The 26,485-nt window shown below is 42.2% G+C and overlaps 1 protein-coding gene across 4 annotated transcripts in view; it reads left to right on the top strand.

Annotated features, from left to right (window-relative positions):
• Positions 1-26,485, top strand: part of robo1 (roundabout, axon guidance receptor, homolog 1 (Drosophila)) — a 173,537-nt gene that overhangs the window by 58,454 nt on the left and 88,598 nt on the right. For all 4 annotated transcript variants that reach the window (XM_010796292.1, XM_010796291.1, XM_010796290.1 and 1 more), the window contains exon 2: positions 2,634-2,960. In XM_010796292.1, the coding sequence (XP_010794594.1) occupies positions 2,634-2,960 (327 nt within the window). The remainder of the gene's footprint in view (positions 1-2,633; positions 2,961-26,485) is intronic.

Raw genomic sequence — 26,485 nt, 5'->3', positions numbered from 1 at the left:
CACACACACACACACACACACACACACACACATCACACACACACACACACACACACACACACACACACACACACACACACACACACACACACACACACTTAATGAATTCAATCAGGAACATGGAAAGCATAATAGCATTGTGTAACTGATACATTCTCGCACCCACGCAAACGCCCTGAAAACATACACGCCCACTCTCACACTTTTTAGAGTCCAATATGGACTGGTGAATTTACAGCATATTTACCTACTTAGCTTCCCTGTAACAGGACACTTTATATTTAATGCTCTGTTTTGCATGTTAATAATGCAGATCTGCTGTAATCATCTACAGTAAACAGGCACAGATCAAACACTGCACTGCCTGCTGCACAGCTCTCCGCACAGTGGGCCACATCTAAATAGTTAATGGTTCCCCCATAAAATCCCAAACTTCAGACCATTTTTAAATTAGAGGGGCGCTATCTAAATCAGGAAGGGAACGGGGAGAGCAGATAGCAGCGGAGCTCATCAAAGTCCTCTTTAATAAAACATATTAGCCTGCCTTTTCTGGTGTTGAATGGCAATGGTAGTGGTGCAGTCACTGTGGTGATAATGGGCCTGTGAAAGTTAGCATAGCGAGTAGTGTTAGCTCAGCTCTTTGCTTTATTATGCTGCCCGGACCAAAGGGCTTGGCCTCGTTAACATATGGTTTGTAGGTTCAAGAGCTTCTGACGGGAGTAGATTACAAAATGGAGCTAATTAGCCTGGTAGTGGTTCAGGCAGCTCCAATAGCCAGGAAGCAGAGACATGTATTTTTTATACACTTTACTCCACGTCACATAGCAGACTTATTCATTCTTGCTCCAGGCTTGATATGACACTCTCTCGGTCTATTTCTCCATCTGTTTCTGTCTTTATGTTTTACTCTCCAAAGACGTCCTTTTCATATCCTCTGAGTTGCTATAGAATGACATTCAGCATTACACTGATTTCTGTGTGAGGCTTACTGTTTGTGTGGCCACTGAACAATTAATCATCAACTGATTGGCTTTAGTCTATTCGCTCTAAATACAGTAGTTTTGAATGGCTCATTTTGAATACTGTGTTGTTGTATTGCATCCATTAAATTTTAATTGTATCTCTAACACCATTTAACCTCAAGTGCAGAATATCAATTAATTAATTTCAACTATAGGCTGACTGAAAACATTTATATGTGTGTGATGAAAAAAAAACGGTATATTTTTTATTTTGTGGCTCATTGGATACAATTACAGCCGTTCACAACCATTTCACTTTCTTTTTGTTTGTTAAGGATATAAACACAAAAGTGTAAAAAAGTCCACCCTGTCATAGTTTAGGAATAACTTGACAAGACTTGTAATCATGATGTCCTTCATTGGGGTACTGGATTAATTATATGTCATTGACCACATTACACATGCGTAAAGTGATTAATCTTTCCACAGAGCTGTCACTGATTATGCTGACTATACGTAAAATATATGGCTACCACAAGAAGATGCCTCCTCAGCACCACATTTTTATAGGGTAACGGGGGATGGGTGGAGGGCACAGAGATGAGACATTGTGGCAAGTTCACGGGATGCTGGGTAAATTAATTGCTGGCCTGTGCCTCCAATTAGACCAGACTCTTTTTAATTGGTTCCTGAAAGGGCTCCAAAGGCCTATGTTGGGAGATATGGCAAGTGGGAGGAAAAAACATGCTCTCATCCTCACACACACATACACATACTAGTGTGTGTAGGCACACAACCACCAAGTCCCACCCCTCAGGAATTAACAACAGGAAGCTAATTTGCATGTAAAGCAGGTTTGATAGCCACAGCTGACTGGTCGGAGAGCAACAGTAATGGCCTGAGATAGCACTGAGGTGTTAACCCCCTTGGCATTGCTGTTGGCAGCTCTGTCTTTGTTCAATATGTAATCTCTACTCCTTCTTTGTCCCAAAGTTAGGCACTGCATCCATATCTTATATTTTATCTTTTAATTTCCTTTTGCTTTAAAGGTGTGTCATATTCTTGTGTACTGTTGCTTTCTATTTATCCCTTTTTGCTCTTTGATCTGAGAAATGAGTCACATAGCTGGAGCATTGCTAGGGTTTGCTAAAGGAGCTGTAAGTGTAATTAAAGGGTGACTTCTCTCACAGATTGGTAGTTAATTTGCTCTTTATTTGTATTTGCAGTGCCTGTTATTGTTCCTGAAATAATACAATCCACTCCTTTCCAATTATATTTTCTGCATTTGGTTAAGGAGCTAAGAAGTATACTTTTTCAAGTTAAAAAGTTTAAAATTGTGTCTGCAGAGCCGAACAGAAGAACAGAAAGGCACTATAGGTTTACACAGTCAAACCTTAGAACATAAACCTACATTTGTTTGTACTTTCAATAATGAAATGGAATACTAATCTTGTAGGGTTCAAATATGTATACATATGTGCAAGGTATTTAAATGAGGCTTTCAATGCTAATTACATTATAGCTGTCTTTCATAATGTGCTTTTGAGTCCACGATAACATGCCTGGTTGCCCTGTGTGCCACATTTTATTATCAAAATAAGGACTTTAAAATCCAATCATGGGTTTAAATGCTGCAAGATGTAAACTTGAACTATTTTCATTTATTTTCAGGATCTCGTCTACGCCAAGAGGACACCCCACCCCGGATTGTGGAACACCCCTCTGACCTGATTGTCTCCAAAGGGGAGCCCGCCACCCTCAACTGTAAAGCTGAGGGGCGGCCTACCCCGACAGTGGAGTGGTACAAGGATGGAGAGCGGGTGGAAACGGACAGGGACAATCCCCGTTCTCAGCGCATGCTGCTGCCCAGTGGCTCCCTCTTTTTTCTACGCATCGTCCACGGACGACGGAGCAAGCCGGATGAAGGTTCCTACGTCTGTGTTGCCCGCAACTACCTGGGAGAAGCAGCGAGCCACAATGCCTCTCTGGAAGTAGCCAGTAAGTGCAGCATGCCTTCTTGTTTCTTCTTCGCCTCTAGTGTGGGTGTGAATGGAAGAGTTTGGGTTAGGATGCAGCTGAATAGCAGGCTCCAGTTTCCTTCAGTGTTTCTGTGCTCAATGTGTTCATTGAGTTGGATAATCTCTTAGGAGATGGGCAGGATGTGTTTGGCCCAGCGGTCTCTGTAGGCCTGCTGAGCCTTGGGGGAGAACTGGCCTGATCATTCCAGGGTGAGTGCTTCTCTAAAGGTCCCTCTGTAGGTGGTCAAGAGCTACAATGGGAACAAAGCCCTTTTGGTTTGGCCCTGATTCTGCTTTTTGTCAGAGAGATAGATATGAGGTTTTATATCAGAAGGAATGCAATTTTTCATCTGTGTTAAGTCATCTTTTAATGAAGAGCTTTCCCAATCATTTCATTGAAGTATCAGAGGTTCCCTTTATTGTCTGCCACACTCACGCTCACGCAACAACGGGCTAGTGTTGATGTAAAGGGGATTTAAGCATCTTTAGGGTCAACAAGCAGGCTTGGAGACATACTGTATTAATGAGTATATTTGACAGTCAGTGGGTATGTAATGTAGTGAGAGAGAAAAGGACTCTTACCATTTAGACTTTCTGCGAGTGTTAACCTGTGTTGACAAATTTGTTCCCATGATTCTTGAAAGGCTGCTTTCGTTGGTGAGGTCAGCTTTTCAGATAGAGTATCTCTGTGCTCTCTTGACTTGCTGAGAGTGAAGGATGAGGAGGAGAGCTCAGATATCAACCACTCTTTTAGCATGCCCAGAGGCTGTCACCAACCCGCTCACTGTAATCTAATCAAGATGGGGGAAGAAAGAAGTATGTGTGTTTGTGTATGTGTGTGTTTGTGTGTGTGTGTCTGTTTGTGTGTGTTTAAATGTGTACATGTTTTTGAACATGGAGTATGGGAGGTTGCCTTGCTTGGCAACCTCTCCTTGCTATTTGAGGCTAATGGTCTTGGGAATGAGGTGTTGGTCACACAGAGTTAGGCTTTCTTTCTCGTATTTAAGCTGTATTAGAGGGATCTCTTGAGGGTACATATGTGACAAAGCTGCCCTGCTATTAAGGCTGATTTGTGATATTTTAGTAAAATGCATAAGATACCGTTAGAGGCTACTTGATATTGCGCTGGGTGAGTGGTGGTCCAGATGGTGTCTTGTCCTCATATATTCTGCAATATGTAATACCTGCCAAGCTTATGCACAACAAATTATTCTGCACAATTTAAATGTAATCATCCTAACTTATTTAGAGGCAAATGAATAACATAAAATATGGAAATAAGAAAGCCTCACGGGAACTCACGTCTCTGGCACAACATAAGTTTCCACAGGTCAGAAAGCTACAAATATTTCCCCAGAAGTAGATGATATATAGTGTTTATTTTAGAGGTGGGTTTTCCAAGTAGAAAAACAAGACACTTGGCAGGACCTACGACGACCAGAGTACAAAGTACCATTGGCTCAATCTCAAGTTTGGGCTGCTTGCTTTGTATAAGGTTCAAAAAGACCCATAATGACAAGCTACTGTGCTCCAGCCCTCTCTATCCTTCTCGCTTAGTTGGTGTCTCTGACTCCCCTCTATGCAGCTCATGCCTAACTACATATAATTATGTTGTCGGAGCAACCGGGATGGAACCTTGCCTAAGAAAAAAGGCAGTATAAACTGAAAAAGCCCAGAAACACTCAAGGCTTCATTAAAACTCCAGAGAAAAGAAACTACAAGCAATACATCTGGCTCTTAAGAGTGTATTAGAACGTTTTAGAGCATTTTGAATGTTTTACTGCCATTAAAGATGCTTGTCATACCTTAACTGCTATTCATTGAACAGTGTAGAGGGGCTGTTTTACCCAGATGAAGACTGTGTTGATGGAACAACCAGGCTTTTAATGTCCAATGAAACTCCAAAGAAGGAAGTGGTGGTTTTAATTGTGTTTACTTTGACTAGCTCTCCCCCTCTAACGTTTTCACTTTAAACGCTTAAAACACAACTTTTTGGAGATGTTATTCTAAGACCCTGGCTTTTACAGTTTCCCCTACTCAACAGCGATTGTTAACATAATCCAAGTTTCATCAAGTCCTGTTTTGCCAGGCTAGAAGAGCTAACCCAGTTTATTTGGTTTATCATTAACCGCATGTACAGTACAGCCCACAATCTCTCTATCTGAGCCTCTTAACCCAAAGTCGGGGCTAATGCATTCACCAGGAATCCTGTTTGCCTTGTGTATTCAAACAGTCTTAAGATAAGATTCCTTCCCTATTATGTGATTGTTTGCTTTGTATTAGAGATGTCAACATAACAAAGTGTAGTTCCTCTATGCTCAATGACTGCCAGTTGATAAATAATTAAGAGTAAGGCCACATGGAAATACCACCTAAAAGTAATAGGTCATAAATTATGTTTCCATAACTTATTTATCTTTAGATTTCATTCATGCTTTCACCAAAAGCTGAATACATCTGTAAGAGAATTCTGAAGTATTAGAGAATGTGCTCGCTCCTATTAAGCAATTACCAATAAAGATATAGCCACAAAATATGTTTTGTACTGTAATCTCTGTGACATGTCGCTGTAATTTACCCAGCACAGTGTCAGAGCCCCTGAGAGGCTCTATGAATAGCTTGTTTCCCTTTCCCTGGATGCGGAGATAGTAAAGGGAGGTAATGGACAGCACACTGCTCCACTTGAGCAGGCGATAACCTCAGGGCCTGCTGTCTGGTGGCCTGGCTGACTGCATAGTGCTGACCGCACAGGGTTGGCTGTAGGCCTTATATCCACACACAGACTCCTCTCTCCAGAGGCAAAGTTGACTTTTTACAGCCAATAACAACAGAAGCGAAGGGGTGTTTACTTGAATTTGGCACATTGCATATAACTCTAGTCCACCAAGTTTATCTGAGTATCTAACTGATCTTGATGCTTCTGTGAAATCTCTGTCATCATGTGCAGCCAGCTGACTTTGCCGAATCTTAGTGGGAGAAGGTCGGGGCATTGGATATGTTGAAGCAGGCAGATTTCATTGTGACAGATTGGGGGCCATGCTTAAGGGTCATCTACAGAGCGGAGGACAGTTGGCTAGCATGCGCCTGTCTAAAGGCAGCATGGCCACCACCCACGAATATGAAGACCTTTTTGTCTTTCTCACAGAAAATCCCTTATACTACATATGTTGTATCTCAAAGACTGAGGGTCTTCGTGTTTTGTTCTTCAGCACCCCCAACCTCACACCCCTTCTCTTTACAGATCTGAGTTTACTCTATCTAATATTTATTTTTCCTCTGCCCTCACCCATTTATGCTTTCTACTCTCTTTTATTTCCCCACTGAAACAAACCAACCCCATGACTGAAACAGCTCTCCTCACTTCCCCTTGCCACAGTTTTTGTTTATAATAGTGTTTGCCTTTCACTAACTTATTGCAAGAGTGGCGATAACGTGCATCAGCTCTCTTTGTTTTTGGATACCATGTTTACTCCTGTAACCTTCTTATTTAGCAAATAATAAAGAATGTAAAACTTTAAACGAGACTGAGGTGAAGAGTGAAATAAATTGAGTGAGGTAGAGAAATAGAAGCAGAGAGCAAGAACAGAATAAAAAACGGTGGACAGCTAGCCCCAGCAGAAGCAGCAGTGAGTGTGTTGGCGAGCTGCCAGGGGACTGTAGGCAGAGTGTGTTACAGCTCTGTGGCAGTTATTTGTCTCAGGGAGGTTCAGAGCAAATTGGTGCAAAGGGCACAGCCAGGGTCTGCTTCATGAGTCAAAATGCAGCAGCAGCGGCGTGGGCTCACACCATAGACGCTCCTTGGCCTCCTCTCCAATCTGTTTTATGTTAGAATGCAGACCCCTTCCACAGTCTGTGTGTGTGCGTGAGGATGTCAAAGCTGAACTCTGACTCGCTTAGAAAACTCTTACCAGTGTAAACAGTTTTGTTGTCATGCAATTGGCTTTCAGACAAATCCCTGTACTTTCATTTAATAAATGATGGCTTATTTTAAGTGTATCTTACTCTGAAGAGATGGTGTGTGTGTACTGATGCTATTGGCTTTTTCAGTTTAATGCTTTTAATCTAGAATTTCAGTACATTAGAAACAACTGGCTACTGTTTAATTACACTGCCCCCCTCCAGCACATAACTGTCAGCTAAGTCTTTGTGAAACCTCTGCAGGGAAGATATGTTCCACACACGCATTTCAATTAGTCTTCTATTAATCCATATATGCAGAGAGACATTTTTATCATGCATGTTGCGTGTGGTCTGTTGAACCTAGCCAATTTAGCACTTCAGGGTGTTTGCATAAATCAATGCAATCCATGTAATTAGACCTGCATTATGTCCTGTGTTTGGTTGCCACCTAAATGCCATGTTCTGCACAAAAACTGGCATAAGAAAAATGTGTGGACCCTCTGAAAGCATGCTGTGCTTGTTAGTAACCTGGATGTGTACCTCAACACATTGACCATTTTTAAATGTGTGAGACACATACTGGCAGATAGTGGCCAACATAAGTCACCCAACACTCCCTGCAGTGACAGCAGCAGTGGATAAAAAAAAAAATGCTCATGTCTCTTTCAGTCATGTAAAATATGTCAAATGTCACACTGATTTGGGGATTTTTAGAGCACGGTTTGAGCAAAAAACAAGCATAAAGCCCGCCCACACACAACCCTCCCCTACCAAAACTAATACTGCTGGCTAGATGCGAGGCCAAGAGCTCAAAATGTTCACCACGGGAAAGAGTGCAGTGTAGAAGCGGATAAGTTCCAGAACAGGGCAGCTTTTTACTGGGTTTTAGCTGCTTTGTGTTGTTGCACAGCAAACACTGGCAATAAGCCTATACAGAGCACACATCCTACAGAGTAAGAAATAGTGGTATGAATGGATTAGTTTATATTAGAATGAAGCCTGCGATAAAACAAGTATGGGTGGTGAGGCAACATTTGCTGAGTTTGGGGGGAATTTGAGGTGTGTGTATGTGTTTGATTCCATCAATCTGCCAGTGTGTCTGCACTGGTTTAGTGAACAATGTCTCGCAGTGTAATGTGAAGGAGTCTGTACATGAGCTAAAGGGGCAGGTGTACAGACATGGGTAAAGGAGCCTGCCCAAAGTCCCATCAATCACTCCATGCTTCACCCGTCCCTGACAGCCTACTGTACCGAGGAAGACGAGAGAGACATGGCCTCCAAAAGTCCACCAGAGCCCCTTTCATTCCTCCTGTCTGTGTGTCTTAGAGAAAACACAGCATGAACACATAATTCAGCACAGTTTGGAATTTTAAGGCTAGGAAAATGATCCAAGCAAGATATAATATCACGTGATTTCCCGTCACCCGCTCTCTGCTCTTATCATCTGCATTATCAGACTGTCACGAGTGGAATTTAGGAAATTGCACCATAAAGCAATAAATACAGAGCCTTGATGAAAGCGGTACTTTTTACTGGTGACATCAAATGTTTCTTTATGGCTTGGGTTGGTCCATTTAGTGTTATAGATATTTGTCTGTTTGATCTATGTCAAGATACAGAATGAAATATGATTGATGTGCCAAACAGCACGGTTTCACACCGACTTTCCTTTCCGTTTTTGACTTTTTGGATTTCCTCTGTGCATTCATGTAGTTAATGTTAACAAGTAAGGGAATCCAAACTTATGTGTTCCACTTTAAGCACTTTCCTCTGTTTCTTTGGAGGTTGTAACAGTCCATCAATTTACACACACTGACATTGCCCAGATATCTCGGAAAAGGTCTTTGAAAAAGTAGAGCTACCGAGGGCCTTTCCTAAACTCTTGTGCGTCAGAGCGTTTCTTTTGGTCGCCACAGTGACTGCTTATTCATCTCTATGTAATCCTTGCCTCTGGCTATAGCTCAGAACAGGATCATGGGTTGTAGGATAGGTGCAGGCTCCCAGGATAGTGAAGTATGATATTAACATTATGAAGTGCTAGTCTAGAGCAGATAAGATAGTGAGTTTGTGAGCTCTTTAGTCCAGTGGTCCTATACTTCCACTCAGGAGGACCACTGATAGCTGAGTGCCTTCACTTCCTCCCCTCTTAAAACAACATTGTTTGTGTGTGTGCATGTTTTTAGTCCACCTTTTATCAACATGTTTCCATATTAGTCTGAGGTGTGTCTTTTGTTCTGCTCCATACGTGATAAATGCTCCTGGTGATAAGCTGTGTGTCAGTGCTTGTGAAAACCAGATGAATGCATGTTGCTGACTCTAATCTCCGCTTCTTCTGCAGAGACCTGGGTATTACTCTTGTTGTGAGGTGTAATCTCCTCTTGGTCTGAGCCTCTCTTGTGGCCAGAGAGTCTGCGTGCATGTGTGTGTGTATGTGTATGTGTATGTGAAGTGTGTGCGTGCACGCTTGAATTCTGGTATCTGGTCATATGACGAGGTGTTCTGCTCTGCGCACATGCTCTGGTTATTAAACCAAGGTTAAGCCCTCACTCGAAACCTTCTATCATGCTCGTCGATCCAGGACGATGGAGCAAGGGAGGATTAGGGGTTTGGAGACTGGAACTTCAGGGATTTTTAGACAACATTTCAGCAAAGAAAAATGTGCTGAAGGGGCACACCCAGCCTATTTTTTCTTCCCCCCATGTTTTCACTGTTTACTCCCAGGAGACACCTCACCAATTCGCCACCTATTGATAGTTTTTCAGCTAACCTCTAACTCTCAACGGAGTGCAGACACCTTGCTGTGAACGCTCGGTTGAAATATAGAATGGGTACAAAACAAGAACAGTGAAATGTCAGGCACGTACTTGACAAGCTTGCTCCAGAATACAGAGTTTCAGCTGCTTTCGCGAAATGAAACAAGGGCAGTCATGTTAATTTCTTAGCAAAGAGAGCAACATATAGTATGTGAATATAATGACACAGCAATAATCACATTGTCGGTTCTGGATATATCATTGACAATGAACTGTGAAATGATGTAATGCTCTATCCCTAATATCAATGGCATCTGTACATTCTAAAATGATATGGTTTGTGGAGGCGTGGAGAGGAAAAGTTGTAGTTGCTCACCCATAGCGATAGGAACAGAGGCGGATTCGGCTCAGGTTCAATGAACTGATAAGACAGGAAACAGTGGCTGTGCCCCCTCGTGCTGTGTCAGCCTTTATCTGATATGTCTTCCCTTTCCAACATGCTATCTCATGTTTTCCTCTCCTTTCTATTTCTCCCTCTCCTTTATTGCTTTCCCTCACTCTTTCTCCTGTGAAAAGACAAAGATTGAGGTGAAGAGATACTTTATGTCCTACAGTAGGCCTTTGCAAAGAAGAAGGGACTGGAAAAAGGGGGGGGGGGGGGGGCATCTGACATTTTATTATAGTTGCATGTTGCTGAGCCTGGAGTAAGACAAGGAGAAATAGCTGGTGATGTAGTAGAGCTAAACAGTGATAATGATCTGTGCTGTCGGACTACAAATGAAATGCAGTCTATGCTGACTGTCGACAGTATCGGCCCTGCCATCAGTCAATGACAAACGCAAACAGAGGATACATGATGGCATTCAATTGTCATCTAATTGTCCTTGGTTGCCGTGGTAGCTAATATCATTAAGGCAACAATTGGGAGAAAATTAGTTTCTCCTTGTCGTGTCACAGATACATGAGTGTGTCCTGAAATAGGGTCAGTATGACTTGAGAGTTGTTGCTCATTATCACTGTGTACTTCTCATGCAAGCTTTCTGTTATTCTGACCTCTCTGTAATGATAGCAGTTCATGTATAAGCCTCAGATCCTCAGCATACTTGGTCTCACATTACAAATGGATGGATTGACTCCATCACCATGGTAATAATGCACTAATGACAAAAGACATAAAAAGAAATGGATGAACAGTGAAAGCAACAAGCTAACACTGAACATAATTGAGAGTATGCAGTTCATATCTGCAATATTCAGTTTCAGTTCTGTCTCATAGTATTAGCTTGAGAGACTATTGTTTATACACTCTAGGCTTAACAACATACACGCTGATCGCAATCATCCTCAATGGAGTGTATTTAAACATATATAATATTGTAATTAGGACCATAAAGAGAAGGGCAGCCTGACTACACGATGAATAGAACAGATACACCCTCACCTCTTCTTTGTGCCTGCGTGACCTTTCTGAACAGGGTGTGTCAAGGACACAAAAGGATCTCCATGTAACTATATACCGCAAAGAGTTGGATAAAAGGCAGACATGGGGACGTCATGTGTAAAAGGAGAAAAGTGGAGAGGATCCTTTCAAAATTCAAACAGTAGTTAGTTGCTGTGGGTAAGTTTGAAATAGCTGACATGTGACTCAGTGCGGACGGGTATTGTATGACCATAGTACTGCTGTTAGGCTTGGGGGTGACATTTCTATTCTCTCTCTTTCTCCGCCTTGCACTAGTATCAGATTCTAATCTGTCAGTGGTGCCTCTGCTCCGTTTAGCCGATTGGCTCCCATCTGATGGATGGGACAGAAAGCCCCTCAGTGACCAGGGGATATAGCTTGTCCCAGAGTTCTTCACTTCCCTAGAAATAGCTGAGGATTTGGCACTCACCTCTGCCAGTTTTCAAAACATATGTAACCTGTATCCCTTTTCTTGTACTTGTATTAAAGTGTAACTCTACTCTTCTTACTTTCTGACGGCCTTATAATGCAATGCAAAAGTGCCATGTTTGGACCTTAAAACCTTTTTTACTTTCTCTGTGAGCATCATGATGACAATCATGGTGTGGTTGCAGATGATCTCGGGACCTGGCCTTTGCGTTCAGTCTCGTTTTTCCCTACCAATGGGATTAGTGGAGAGCGCCGACTCTGCAGGTGGAGCCATAAGTTAATTTTCCCCACTGTTTGGAGCTATAATAGCTTATTGATTGCCTGACAGAGATGCAAGAAGCGGCATGGAAGGGCACAGAGAGGAGAGAGAATAAGTTAATCATCGCTCAGTGCGTTGCCAGGATTTAATCACATTACCCAAGGTTCACCACCAGCATGTAAATTCACTTCCAACCTCAGAGGAGTTGGACTGACAGTTTTGAGACAGAGGGGACCCTGCTGATTTAAAAAAAATCTTTCCTCAGCTGCGGTCAGGTCCCTGCCGGCTTGGTACTGCCTGCCCAGCACCCGCCTCAATCCTGTGGGATGCAAGCTCCCTGCCCAGGGGCCCAGCTTAATTCACATTAAGCTGTTGGGTTAATTTTAGCCATGCTATGCAGTGGTGACCTCCATCTGCTATAGTGCTGCTCAGGTTGTCTGAAAAACATCAGCCTGGCCTCCACGTTTCCCAGACAGCTTGTTGTGCCTTCACTAATTTCTTCCACTAGGCTTTTCCAGGCTAAAGTGCTCCTGTGCTGTGTGTACAGTGTGTGTGTGTGTGTGTGTGTGTGTGTGTGTGTGTGTGTGTGTGTGTGTGTGTGTGTGTGTGTGTGTGTGTGTGTGTGTGTGTGTGTGTGTGTGTGTGTGTGTGTGTGTGTGTGTGTGTGTGTGTGTGTGTGCGCCTGTGTGTGTATGTTTCTCCAAAGGAACTCTGGCCCATTAGCACTGCCATCATATACACATTCTCACTACGGCTGGTTACCTGGAAATGGCACATGCTGCTTTTAGTAGACTAGCTGCCAGCTCAAATTGTGAGAATGCTCCCCTAGTTTAACAATTCCGAGCAAAGCTTCCATTAGCACTGTGCTCTACCTTAGTACATCGACTGTAGCAGAACGGGTAGCTCTGTTCTAACCTCCAGAGACATAGTTTTACTATAATTTATGCTTACTCTCAAAGTTCTGTGAGGGTATCAAACTAGCTGGTGTTTACACTGAAAAGAGCAAAACCAGGTTTAGCTTTGGTCAGAGTTTGCCCATGCTTCAGCCTGGCTTCTATCCATCTGTCAGCACCCAAACGCTCAGCTTAACCATAAGCATAACAATGGCACTGAGAGGACAGAGGTGTAAGGCTGAGATAATGTAAACACATAGACAGAGAAATCTTCACCTTGCAGCCCATCACGCACACACTGTCACTGACCCGATGACCAAATTCCTGTCTGGCAACAACAGGAGCAACATCTGGTAAAACTGTCCACGTTAACCCAAATCTAAACCTCATCAGGTCTCATCACCAAAAGGACTGCCAACAACATGTAGATTGCTCTCTTGTCTGGAGAGCCTTGATGAGCTTGAAAATAACAGCACGGAATCTGGTGCTTTGAGATCAAAAGCCCAGAAGGAGAGATGGTAAAAAACAACAAAGAGAGGGATAAATTGTTGAAGAGAAAATAACGGACAAGCTGCCATTAGGATGAGAGAGTAGATGGAGGTGGCTCCAGTTGGATGGAGATTCTCTCCTGGCTCTTGAGGGAAGATAAGGGGACAGGTGGTGTTCTGTTCTTTTAAAGATCTCCGACAGCTGGCAACTCTCTATAAGCATGCTCCCATAGAATGTATGTGTGCGTGTCCCTGGGAGTGTGATGTGTGTGTTTGTGCAGCATTTGTCTGTGAGTGTGTGTGTGTTTATAGCTACATGTGCCTGCATTTGGGGGTTGTTTGAGCACTTGCCAGCTGAGATATCTCCCTGAAGACTCAACTATCTTACCTACTAGACGGCTTTTTTATGATTTCCTTATTTTGTATTCACTGGCAGTCCCGTGGCATTGGGCCATTTTACTGCTGTTGTTCTAGTATACTTTTCTTTGTCTGTGGTAGAGCTTCAGTGTGTAGCAATAAAGTCTGAATGACTTAGGGAGTGGTTTGTGTTTATGATGTCTATTTTCTGTTGCCACTCACCTGGCTTCCTGCCTTTTTATGTGACATTGGACTTTGCCTCTGGCCTATTACTTAAGACTAATGTCAATATTTCTATCATGACTCCAGATCTGCCATATTGTTCAAAGCATTATGTCGCTTTAAAACTGACCATTGGAATATGCCCATATAAGTCTTGTAAACTCTTGAAAAACATATATATTTTATGTGTGTTCATTTGCTTCTCTCTTTAACTTTATTTCATGACAAATGAACACTTTTCCATGCAAAGCAGATGCGGGGATAACAAATGAGCCAAAACAGAAGGGACTTTAAATGGCTCTTAGTTGGCCTGGCAGTATGTCTTCTGGTTAGTTCAGGGCTCTTTACTGTGTTGGCTTTGGGCTCGTTCCACAGCTCTGTGTTTGATCGGACGCTGTAGCGTTAGCCACTGAGAAGAGCTTGTGTCATCTCAGTGGCAGACTGCTTTTGTTTGCAGAAAATAAAAAGAGATGGTACTAAATGGGCCAGAGACGGTTCTTTGCTGTTGGCAAACAGACACTGTCCTCAGTGGTGAAGCACTCAGTTGCCACTGTGGCCTGACAGCTGGCTTTCATCCCTGGGCGCTGCAGTGTTTGTTCACGATGCAAGTTCCTCTTAAATGTAATTCATGCTCTTAAACTCTTCATGGCCATCACGCTCTGGTGGAGGCTCGGAATAATGATTCCCCTTTAGCACTGCGTTTGGTCAACAGAATGTGAATACATTTCCCACATCATTATTGATTGATGTAAGTGCTCTCTTTCTTTCTATCTGCATATTTTCCAATGGTCTCTTTGAAGTTGCTATGATTCCTTCCAGCTTCCCACCTTCAATAGATCAGTTAGCCTGCACCTGATGCATTGATGTTTCACGCCCCAGAGGTCACCTTGAACAGGATGCCCTCTTTTTGGCAGGGAGCTTTTTAATATGCAACAATTAATGACATCGTTTTAAGATGAAAGATACCTCTCCACTAGCACCAGCTGTACCCAATCTCCACCTTTCTCTAAATATATTATTCCCTACCTGTCTTCATTATAGACTATAGGCTCAGCTATACAGGAATCACAGGTATGGGAGCATATACCTGATCTAATCAGCTGTTAAAGTAGTCCATAATGAAATTTAATATCACTTTAAGACCATAATTACACCTCCCTTCAGCCTCACATCAGGCTCACATATTTCATTATTTATGCATATTGACTCTAGCAAGATTCTTTATTTTCCCTGAAATGTGCACCTCATCAGATATTTATTTAGGCTGAAGCTCATTGCAATTAACAATTGTTTAGACAATTTTGCAGATGAATACTTTCTAATTGCTTGGTGGGGTTCACACACCCACCTCTTAATTAAAATTGTCTACAAAAAGGATTTTTTATTTATTTACTCAAATAACAGTTGCTTGGAGAGTTACATGTGTATACAACTGTTACCACTTATTGAATGCCTCCACCTGTTCTCAAGGCATATGTTTAGTATGTGTCCTTCCTGCTAGTGGCAAAGTTATCTTCTTTTAAAAAAAATTGCAGCAATGACAAATCTTAGCAATGACTGTCAAAGAACAAATCCTCCGTTATGAGTATAGATCATAGACTTCATGGACTCTTTTCAGATTCACTTTGCCACAAAAATAATTTCAAGCTGGAAATGTATCAGAAAATATGGTTTCCTTTTGATCGCGCTCAAGATTCCAAGTATTTCCTCTTAGGCAAAGCCACATAAAGTCAGCTTTGTCCTCCAGGCACACAAACGTTATTATAGCTGTCCTCATATAACTATAAATATATTCATTTTGAACATCCACTGTTATTTATCCAGACAATAACGTTGTAGAGAGTCCTAAAGCATTCACTTTTGCATGTGTCGTTGGACGCCAGGGAAATGTCAGAATTTAAAGAGTGGATGTCAATCAGATGGAAGTGTCATAGTTCTGTAGAAAATCTTGGTTGGCTGCCACAAAAGGCTATTTTTGGAGAGCATGTATTTATGTACTTTCCTATGGTGATGTGTGAATTTAATTCTTAAGGTTCACTGGTCAATTGTTTTGTTTTCCGACTTTGTCAAAACCACATGTCTTTATGTTGTATTTATACCACAAGTCTACATGAGAGGGTGTCAGGATATTCCCAAAAGAGTGTTTCTGGTCAGAGGCAGAGAAAAACTAGGCCAAGTCCTTTTTCTTTTTTGTCTCCTGTTGTCTGGAAACTGTCACAGGAGAAGAGATCAAGGTGACCATTTTTCCCATTCCAAAACACCCTGAAGCCAATGGCCAGTGTCCACTCATTCCTGAGGGAAGGCAGAGCAGAGCATAAACCCTTAAACCAGGTTTTAAACAAACAGTCTGTTGAGAAAGCTGTGTGTGGCTTTTCTGTTCAAATGCCTCTGTCTCTCTCTGGTTTATCTCTGCAAGGTGAGATAAGACTCTCCCTTAGCCCGCCTGTTAATCCTCTCAGCTACAGATGGAGAATGACTATCTGTCCAGGTTGTAGACAAAAGGTGTGCCGGATTGAATGGTGGACTACACATTAAATACACATCTGTATAGCTTGACTATCTATCTGGCCTTTCGGAGGAATTCAGTGAAGTGATAGGACATTTTTTTATCTTAACAGGTTTCATGTTGAACATGAACATGTCAAGGGATTTGACGACTTTTATGTCAGAGGATTATCAAGGCAAATACATACACATTTTCTAAATATGTAATATTAATTTATTACATAATATAATAAAAACTGAAGAGTGTTTTTATTATACAGTAATAATAGTTCCTCTTAGTCCCATATCTCAAGTTCATCTGTTGCAAGTGCTTATAGTTGCTAAGTACTGTGGGGACTATATTCATCGCTCAGCTTTGATGTCAAGTTAAAAGACTGTTAAGGTGCTCTCCTGTAGAACTAAGTTAAACAGATGCTCACAAAGGTTTTTCTTGCAAATGATCACAAGTGAGTTTGTGGAACAAAGTGAGACGGATGAGAGCCAAGGGAAAATCTTGCGACATGTGTGGATGAGGAAATGTGCATACTTGTACAGTATGCACACTTTTGCTGTATGGACAGGCTCCAGATGAAACCGATTTATATCTGCTACGTGCCTGTTTTCATCAGGGAGCTTCAGCATCACTCTGTCCTACTGACAACATTAGCCTGTAATTGGCTGACAGAGGTTATGTCTCTGGACAAATAAAAAAGGTACTCAGTCTGATATGGATAATGCCACAGCATGAACCTTGGGTCAGGACCACAGTGAATCAGGGATAGTAAACAATGGTTAACTTGGAAAGGTTCTTGAACTACATTTCGCCCACCGTGCATGTTGCGTCACTGAACTACGATTGCCCCCAGCTGTCCTCTTCTTTCCAATAATATATGCTTTGTTCGTGGTCCAAATAAGTGTCATCACCATATTTGCGAAAATTACAGGGATTGGGATAATGCATTTAGTTGTGCTATGATTCGGCTGAAATTAGACCCCTCAGTTATTTATGGAAGCCGAATGCGTGCTGAGGAGGATTGTCTGAACTAATAGGAAACATGACAGCCACATTTTCACAAAGCTGCGCACCTGTCATGCATACACATGGATACTGTCAGGGAGAAAGCGATATGGAAGTTTTGTAGACAAAGTACAAAGTGTTCAGCAATGGAAATGGAAGCTCTTCAGCTGCATCTCTTTGATATAGTAGACAAAAAGCAGGGATAGGTCCCTGAAGAGCACTTATGTTCAGGATACATGCCTCCCTCTCTGAGGCCCAGCTGCTATCATTTGTAAAAGTAGGGTTTTTACTGTACAGTAACCACCATTAACATAATAATACCTGAGTATATAAACCACTAACACTACTATACATCCCACTCTTTTTTCCACATGTGTGGTGCTTGTCGTTAACTGGCCCAGAACTGAATTCTCAACGAGAGATATGAATAAATAGACTGGGGTTTTGTTTCCAGACTTTACTCGTCCTGAAGTCTTACTATTCTTTCTCCGTAGCAGTGTGGCCCTGGTGTTCAGCCTTAGCTTGGAGCTTGCTGGTGGCTGGTATCTGTCAATGAGAGAGTTGGGGGTCCTCCATCTCCCTTTCGCTTCTCTTTGACCTCCCTCTTTGCACCTTTAATCCTGTCTGTCTCAGTTTATAAACGTTATACAGTTTGACAGCCGGTGTGGGGCGAATTCGAGGGTAAAAGCTCTTTTTTTTTATCTTCCTGAGCTCCACTTCCCTACTTCTCAGCCAGCAGGGAGAGACACTTTAAGGGCTTAAAAATAATCGCTCGCTTTCTTCAGTGAGGGGCTTTTTTAATTGAGCCCGGACTGACCCCTGAATGTGACCGTGCCGTCTGGTTTCCATCCCGGCACTTGATTGAAAGTGGACAGAGATTCACCTCAATCTTATTTATTTATGTTCGGTCGTTCAGTGTTTAGCATTGCCAAGCAGTGGATTAGCACTTATACATGGATCCACATTGGAGGGGCCCCACTTCCCTGACACACTCAGGGGGGCTGGAATGTGCAACACACAGCCTGGACTAATGGTATATGAGAGGGGGGTGGTATGACCTGTCCGACTCAATACACCTCTTCACTGTGTGGGGGCCTCTGCAAGCTGCATTTCTCAAATTATAAGCCTCACAATGTTTTAACACTTGAAAGAATACACTTTAAAATTTACCGAAAAATAACAGCATAGCAATCCAAGTGCAGTTCATGCTGCGTGCAAAATGAATCTCACTTTTCACACTGGCAAGACATTTGATATTTTAGGCCCGTGACAAAGACCTCTCATAAATTATGCTGACAGCATGCTTGTGTACCAGGAAGTGCAAGCAGGATGCAGGATCTTTCAAGTTAAACACATCTTTCATGGCCACAACACTGTGTCCATTTATTCTACTTTAAATGCTGCATGCTTTCAAACTCTGACAGACAGCTAAATCTACTGGCTTATATTAGAACTAAGCCACTGTGTAATTGAATATTAGTTAAATCCTCGTCATGCTACTGAGATTTGACCTATAAAAAAACATATCTTTAATTGGAGTACAGAGCCCCCCTTAGGCAACACGTCTGACCATTTATATTTGACTTAATTGAATTAGTTTGTCACATTTCTAGTCAGTTATCTGAGGTCAACCTAAAGAAACCACTATGTAGCGCTATCATTTAACAATACATTTTAAGTTGGAATGGATCTCAGTGTGCCAATGTCAATTGGCATCATTATGTCATAGCATTTGAACATCTCTGGGCAAAGCATACAACAATGTTTACATAAAATATCAGAGTGAGTTTTGTTTATTTTCTATACTTGGACAAAGTAAGAAGCATTGTAATTGGAGCTGAAGTTAAGTGAAGAAAATACGAGAGAATTGGTGCAATGTTGTAGAATCTGTGCAGAGTTATATTGACTTCTATATGCAATATTCTCTACAGTGAGCTTCCTGATTAATGCAGAGGAGTATTTAAGTGGCGCCAGGAGGACAGCTGAGACGCTTGTTTCAGTTGTTTGATAAAACATCTCTAATTAAAATCCGTGTTTCCTCTCTGTTAGTCTTTGTATATATTATCTGTATTTTACTTAGCTCTCTCGGGAGCAAGATAAATTGCATTAATTAAGTTCAGCTCCCATTTTTTCCTGTTTAGTGATATTTGTGGCTGTAGATTGGCATTCCTGCTAATTGAAAGGCTTGTTAACTAGGTATCAGCCGAGAGACTTCAAAAACCCCATCTGTATCCATTGTTTCTCCACATAACTCGCCTTGCAGATGTCCTCTGGAAATGTTTGCTTTTCTCCTCTGTTGTGTCCTCTTAGGGTGTTCTGGTAGAAGCAAAAACACAGTTCATTAGTCTGACCGTCCCTCAGCACCGACGGTATAAGGGACAGGGGTGAAGGAGAGGCGGTGCTATTATTTTAGCAGTGGTGACAGCGAGGGTTTTTATTAATCGTTTTTCATTTGTGCCTTTGTGCCTCACAGTCACCCTCTCACTCATATTCCTAACCCCCCCGCAGTGAAATTAGATTTTATGATTTTGGGTCATTGCTTCCTGACTGCTGTATGCCAGGGATATATAAAAGTTATGCGTACTTCTCTTCAAACCCCGACAAAATTTGAGCAGTACATTTAGAAATGACAGCATGAAGTATTGCACTTCTCTGGCACAATTGACCACATCCATATATATATTTTTAATGCCACTCCATTTGGAAAATGTTATAGAGGGAAGACATTTAAATGCCAAAACAAAAAATGTTGTTAAAGAAAAATTTAATAAAGAAGCAAACTGTCCTTCAGCAAGCCATTTGTTCCAGTCTGGATTTCTGGGGGATAGGAGAGGAAACAGACATGATGGATGTATGGAGACCCTCATCTTAACACTCTCAACAGGGGAGCCAGATAATGCAGCCCCTTAGTAACTACACAGGAAGCAAGGACATTACTTATTTTTTTTCTCAAACACTCTGGACCCAGAGATAGTTTAATCTTGTATATATTATCATTTGATCGGCTTGATGAGTATTGATGAAGCACACAATGGGAGTGAAATGTAAATAAAAATGCAAATGTTATCAACTATAAGAATTAGAACAGCTTTTCGTCCATAGATGCCAGATCATTTTCTCTGTGTCTTTATTTTCTCTTCCGTTCTCAGTATTTGTCATGGCTATGTCTGTCAAAGCAGTGGTAGAGGTGACATTCACCCCCACTCTGGACAAAGAGTGCTGGCAGCGTGAATGGTGAATGAAGGGAGTCGCCTGCAACTCCAGGGCACAGGCCAGATGGATTAACTTGAAAGGCATGGCATTGTAAACCAAATTCAAATTAATCCTTTTTTTGTGTCCCTTGATGGAACAATGGTTCTTTCCTGGGCTTCAGAGAGACATTGACGCTGAGGGGAAAACAGGCCTTCACTATATCCGACACTCTATTCACATCACTGCTCTCAATTACCTGCCACAGAAATAAGGGACTTGCGCACTAGAAAAAAATTCCAGGCAAGATCCACAAACTGAATATATTTGAATACTGATTTATAAATCACATCTAATGCACCTCTGGAAACTGGTTTCATTGCCGGCCAAGTAAATATGTTTTTTCCTGATCTGTCTTGCATCATTAATGTAATTATGGTGTCAGGATTTCCATACAAAATAGTTAGCGGTCATTAGATTCTGTCCCGTTTTGTGGGACATCTATATTTCCCTTGTGGCTCCTATTGTGTTAATAAAGCCTAACAAATAAAAGCTTCAAAAAACTAGCTCTGCAATAAGAAATGTGTCAACAGCCCAGACTCACCCCCCACCCAAAGTTCTGTCTCTTACCATTTTTATGACAGGAGTCTTTACAGTGACCTCAACATCATTATTGTTAAAATATCCCTCTCTGCCAGCTTTTCTCTTTTTTCTCTCTGTTTTGTTATGCTGCCCCATGCGGTGTCATATTTTATTCTATTCAGGAATTTTTATAGGAAAGTCTGTTGGTAAATCACAATTTTTCCATTTAGAACCGCTTCCTAATTCTTCCTCATCCCCCTTGTGTGTGTGTGTGTGTGTGTGTGTGTGTGTGTGTGTGTGTGTGTGTGTGTGTGTGTGTGTGTGTGTGCCATTGTGTGTGCGTAATACGCAGCGGAAGTAGGACAAGAGGTCCCACTGCTCCAGCTTGTATTATTTGACGCGGCTATTCATTAATTATCTTCCCTGTGCAGTCGTCCTTATCGTTCTTTGTTTCCTTTTCTGTTGTCTGCTTCAAGCACCTTGTTCCACACTGTTCAAATCCCAGCTCTTTGTTCTATCATTTGCCTATCCAATATCCTTGGGAATCTTTTAATGAAAATGAAAAAGAGCACATGGGGCCACTCATTAGAATTGGCTGGATCTCACTCATGTAGAAAAAAGGAGGCATTGGGGACTGAAAGTTAAAAACCTTTAGTGAGATAAACAGTGATTGTATTTGCCATGAGAGGGGATGCATTGAGAAGAAAATCTATTACTAGCTGTCACTTTTTCCTTTTTTTCTTTTCACATCCATCCCTGAGGCTGTTTGTTGCTCACTGGTTTCCAGGACAGATTTATGTTGTGTTTAAGTTGGACAGAAATGTTTGGATTTATCACCAAAGGCTTTGGAGGAGCCTGTACACTTAAGGTACGAACGCAAACGCAAACACACACACACACACACACACACACACACACACACACACACACACACACACACACACACACACACACACACACTCACCGACACCTCCAACTCCTGAATGTCACACATGCTTTAGCTCTGCTGCCCTACTCTGTTAATGGTGGACTAAATGATCCATAGCGATGTATATGGACTGCACCTCCTCTCATTGGTCACAGACACTTGCATTTTAGTGAACACACCTATCAGTCCACACAAATGTTGACTCATATATTATCAGAATTGCCTACCAAAGCAGTACAATTAATTGCAATCATTTTAATTTGATGAGTTTTGTTTTACTCCAGCCCTTCTGGAAAACAAATGTTGTTTTCCATTCTCATGTATCAGATGTTCAATCCTCAGCTGCTGTGTGCCCTCCACTATGGAGGCCTTTTCTGAGATTATGTCCCAGAGGTGACCCCTCTGGCATCCAACACCGTGGACTATGTGGCATTACGCTAAACCTCAAATGGTTTACTCGCAGAGCTATTAATAAAAAAACTTCACTGACAAGCACGACAGTGACATACTGCAAGAATGCCGGACAGTCAGTTATAGACAAAAAGGCACATGGGGGAGGATTATAGTTTGTACGTATGTTGAAGTGTGTTTGTGGAAGAGGGTGTGTGGGGTAAACGTTGATATTTGTGCCCTGCTGAGCTGATGAATGACACTGTATAGCCTTTTACTGCCCTGTGCATTCCTGTGTCTGAGCTGTTTACTGTTACCACACCTCTCTCTTCTGTGTGTAGTGGTAACCAGCATGGTAACACATGGTGCTGTCTATGCCACGAACACTGCCCCAGCGTAGTTATTGTGACCCCGTTTCAAACCAAATTCCCTGCCTGGAGTAGTCACATACCAGTGGCATAGCTTCATGGCATGAAGCTCAACAGATCTGAAGTGTAGAAAACAAAACAGTGTTGCAGCTGTAGGAAGAAATCAATGGGCACAATTGTGGACATGACAGAGGGGATTTAATGTTCAGCGGTATTTTAAACCATTAGCTACCGTCTTGTTAACCATCCATTCTGCACAGCTGTGTGTGTTTTTTTTTGTCTTTCTGTCAGATAGATTCCATGGCTTGTTAAGGACGGATTGAGTGTCAGTGAATCCACATTGGCTTTAGGAAGGACAGTGACCTCTATAACTGTAATTAGACAGGGAGTCTGACCCGGCTCAGGCCCTTCAAGACCAGTTGCAAACCAGACTCCCATCACAATGTGTGGACATTATTGATGTCTTGGGGACAGGTGGGGATGCCATGACGACCTTCAGTGCTCATGTGCATCTGGTTTGTGTGCCTTTGACTTTGATCTCTGGCTTCATACAGGGTCTGCTGCCTGGTTATTCCAATGTTGATTGTTTGAATGTTAAGTGAAGGACATTATTTTGTATCACATCACTCTTCAGTTTCTCTAAAGGACTGCAACTTGGGTGTTTTCACCTTCTAAATGACACTGTTTAAACCAAGTGTTTAAACTTCCTGTCGTGGAAAAAATGCTAATGACAGAAGGGGAATCGTTCAAGAGTTTAAAAGACATATTCTCCCCCATCTAGCCAGTTTACTATCTTGGCGCCATCTTGGCATGTCCCCCAGTCAACATTTGTGGGAAGAAAGAGGAAATTCAGTGTTCAGTGACAACTGTGAAATCATCTGAGATGGAGGTAAAGTGGAGGATTAGGCTGGGATGGGGCCAGAAAAGTGCACAGTGACTCAGGGAGAAGGAAAGAGAGAGAGAGAGAGAGAGGAACTGTTCCCAGCTAAATGCACTGAATAGATTTTTAGAGCCTCTGTAATTGTCTTTCTCTTTGTCTGCTGTTCTGGAAAACCACCCACTCCTCCTCCTTAGCCTTTTCTTTCTCTTTCGAATCGAAGTAATTTTAGCTTTGTAGAGCTTTTGCCAAATCTCATACAGTATGTGATAACCAGAAATGAAATCGTTATTACTTTTTGTTGTGGAGACATTTTGCTGATTCCTTATCTAACTTAAAAAAGTGTGACTCTTTCTCATTGAACTACTTTTGGCTGCTTTTTTACTGTGCCGTTTCAAGTTGTTTATCTCCCTGTTGGCATTCTCACAGATACCGTGGTATATGCAGCAATATGTTGTGACACACATTGCACTTTCATGCTGCTCTCTTCTCCTCTCTCACCTGTCTGCTTCTATTTATTCACAACATCCTTTTTACAGTGTTTTTTCCCCCTCAGAATGTATTTCAGCATCCTTTCTGTGACAAACATAACAGGGGTTTCTTTGGAGCTACTAGCCCCCCAATTTGATATGCTTTCAATTCATTCCTCCTGTCACCTTCTTTCTCCCTTTCTCAGACCCTCTGTCCATCATCTGTCCAGTTCCCCTTTAAATTCTCTTCTAACCCTGTGTCCCTCTTCTACCTCTGATGTCAGGTTTTTCGATTCATGTTGGCATCTAGCAGTGGTACCATTTCTTCTTTTCCCTCCAGCTTGACTCTACTGGATGACTAGAGCCCTTGTTAAGGTGTTGTTGTGGTTTGTTGGCCCCGGCCGTTTCTCAAGGGGCTCCTTCAGCTTGTCTCTCTTCTCTGAGTGTCCCTGGCCCCCAACTTCCACTCCCCTTTCCCCACAAAGCTGCTGTCAGTTCGCAGGCCACATGTGTCAGGCTTCAAGCCCTTATTTAAGACCCAGGCCCTGTCTAGGCGTCACTGTTCCAGCAACAGTGAGGGCACCATGAAAGAGAGGGTTTAGGCAGTCATTCAGAAGCCCGGAGAGACACGGACGAAGGCTGCGCTAGAAAAGTGATGGATATAAAGCATAAGCACTCTCATTGGAACAATTGCTCTCAGCCCAGCTGACACTGTGAACTCTACAAAAAGTAGTGTTTTTGTGAAGCGGTAGAGTGACTATTCACCCACACAGAGTGCCCCCAGTTCATAAGGCTTTATAAAAAAGTGTGAATATGGTAGTTTGGCTGGAGGGGACAGTGGAGCTCAGCCAGACCCTTGCACAACAGCCTCTCTGTTAGGCTTTCCCTCTCTCTCAACAGCGAAGGAGCCCAGACACATTAACCAATACAAGCCTCCAATAAAAACACCGCTGGACAATGTTCCCCCTGCTCCACCAGTGGTCTGATAGGCTGTATATGAGGCACAGGAAAGCAATGCCCATTCATTCAGTTGCAGTGTATCGTGGGCTCTGTTTTTCTTTATTAGACTTCGGTTAAATAGTGGTGACTCTTTCTATACCCCAGAGTACCAGTGAATATATTTTATTATTGTTTTCTAACACATACTGCATTCAGCCATTAGGGCTCTAGCTGTGTACAAACTGTTTATTGGTTGCCTGCTAACATTGTTTCCGTGGCACTTTGTCACAGCCACTCTGGAGACACTCAGCAGTCTGGGGATGTTTTGATGTGACTTTAAATAGCATGGAGACTAACCAGGTAGAGACGACTGAGCCTGTCAACAGGTCCTTAAAGTCTCTGCGTTGGGGGTCACAGGAGACAGAAGCTCTAATTGACAATCAGTGATGAGTGTCTAAACAGAGTGTTATTACAAGGCTCCCAGGGCCTTGATCAGCCAGTGTGGAGAGACAGGCAGACTGGAGGGGGCATTGTGGGAGAAAGAGTTGGTCAAGACATAAAAAGTATTGTCCTTCGGTTGCATGGGAAGACTGCCACTTAATCCTTAAAACTGCTGTAGCTTCACACGGCACAAAGGAAAACAAAATGATAGAGGTTATTGCAACGTCTGACCGTTGGCTGGACTGTATTCTGCCTCTGTTGTCGCCTTGAGATGAGGGCTGTAGCTTGGAAGTGGGCGAGATAATAATGGTTTCCACAGCTGTAAAGGAAATATAAAGCAAGAACGTTCAGTTTACTGTTGTTATGAGAGCCTAGCAAGCAGCAGTTTGTGGACAAAAACGAACTCAGACACAGACAAAGTAAAAGGGGGACAGGGCAAATTAATATTGTTGCCAAGACCCAATTTGACTAGGAGTTAGAATTTCCTCACTGTGGTCAGAAGGCAATATTGGGCATGAACGGTTTGAATTATAATGTTGAACATGAGTGCTAGTAGATGTTTAAGGATAACGCCTATAATAGTAGGCATTTTTAGTGGCATTTTTAGTGATTTCACATTTCAGTACTTCCCACACGAATAATAATAAACGGTAAGCTTCATGACGTTTGAGCATTCGTTAAAATGTCAACACTTTTTGTATTTTCTTCATTTTATATATTTTCATTATATTTATTTTCCCAGTGCTCCATAACCCTGTGACATCCAGTATGGATACACAGCATTCTTTGCACTGAAATATTCACGAGCCTTGCTGTGGATCTTCCCTCCTGGTAGGTATATCTGCTCAAAACCTCCCTTGCTGCCTTCCTTTATCCTCTTTTAATTAATGTATCTCCCAGGGCACATAGTGTGCAGTAATTAAGAGCTAATTGCACACAAGGTCAGTGGATTTATTCATTTAGCCGTCCATTTGTTTTGAAATCAGTCTGTGTGTTTTTCTCCCTCACTGTTTTGCACAGCCCTCCTCTCCTCAGTCGCAACAGAGCCTCATATGTTAA

Source organism: Notothenia coriiceps, unplaced genomic scaffold, assembly GCF_000735185.1.
Source record: "Notothenia coriiceps isolate Sejong01 unplaced genomic scaffold, NC01 NC01_scaffold00037250, whole genome shotgun sequence".
NCBI lineage: Eukaryota > Metazoa > Chordata > Actinopteri > Perciformes > Nototheniidae > Notothenia > Notothenia coriiceps.
The sequence above is the reverse complement of the archived record's forward strand: the minus strand, read 5'-3'. Positions and strand labels throughout refer to the sequence as shown.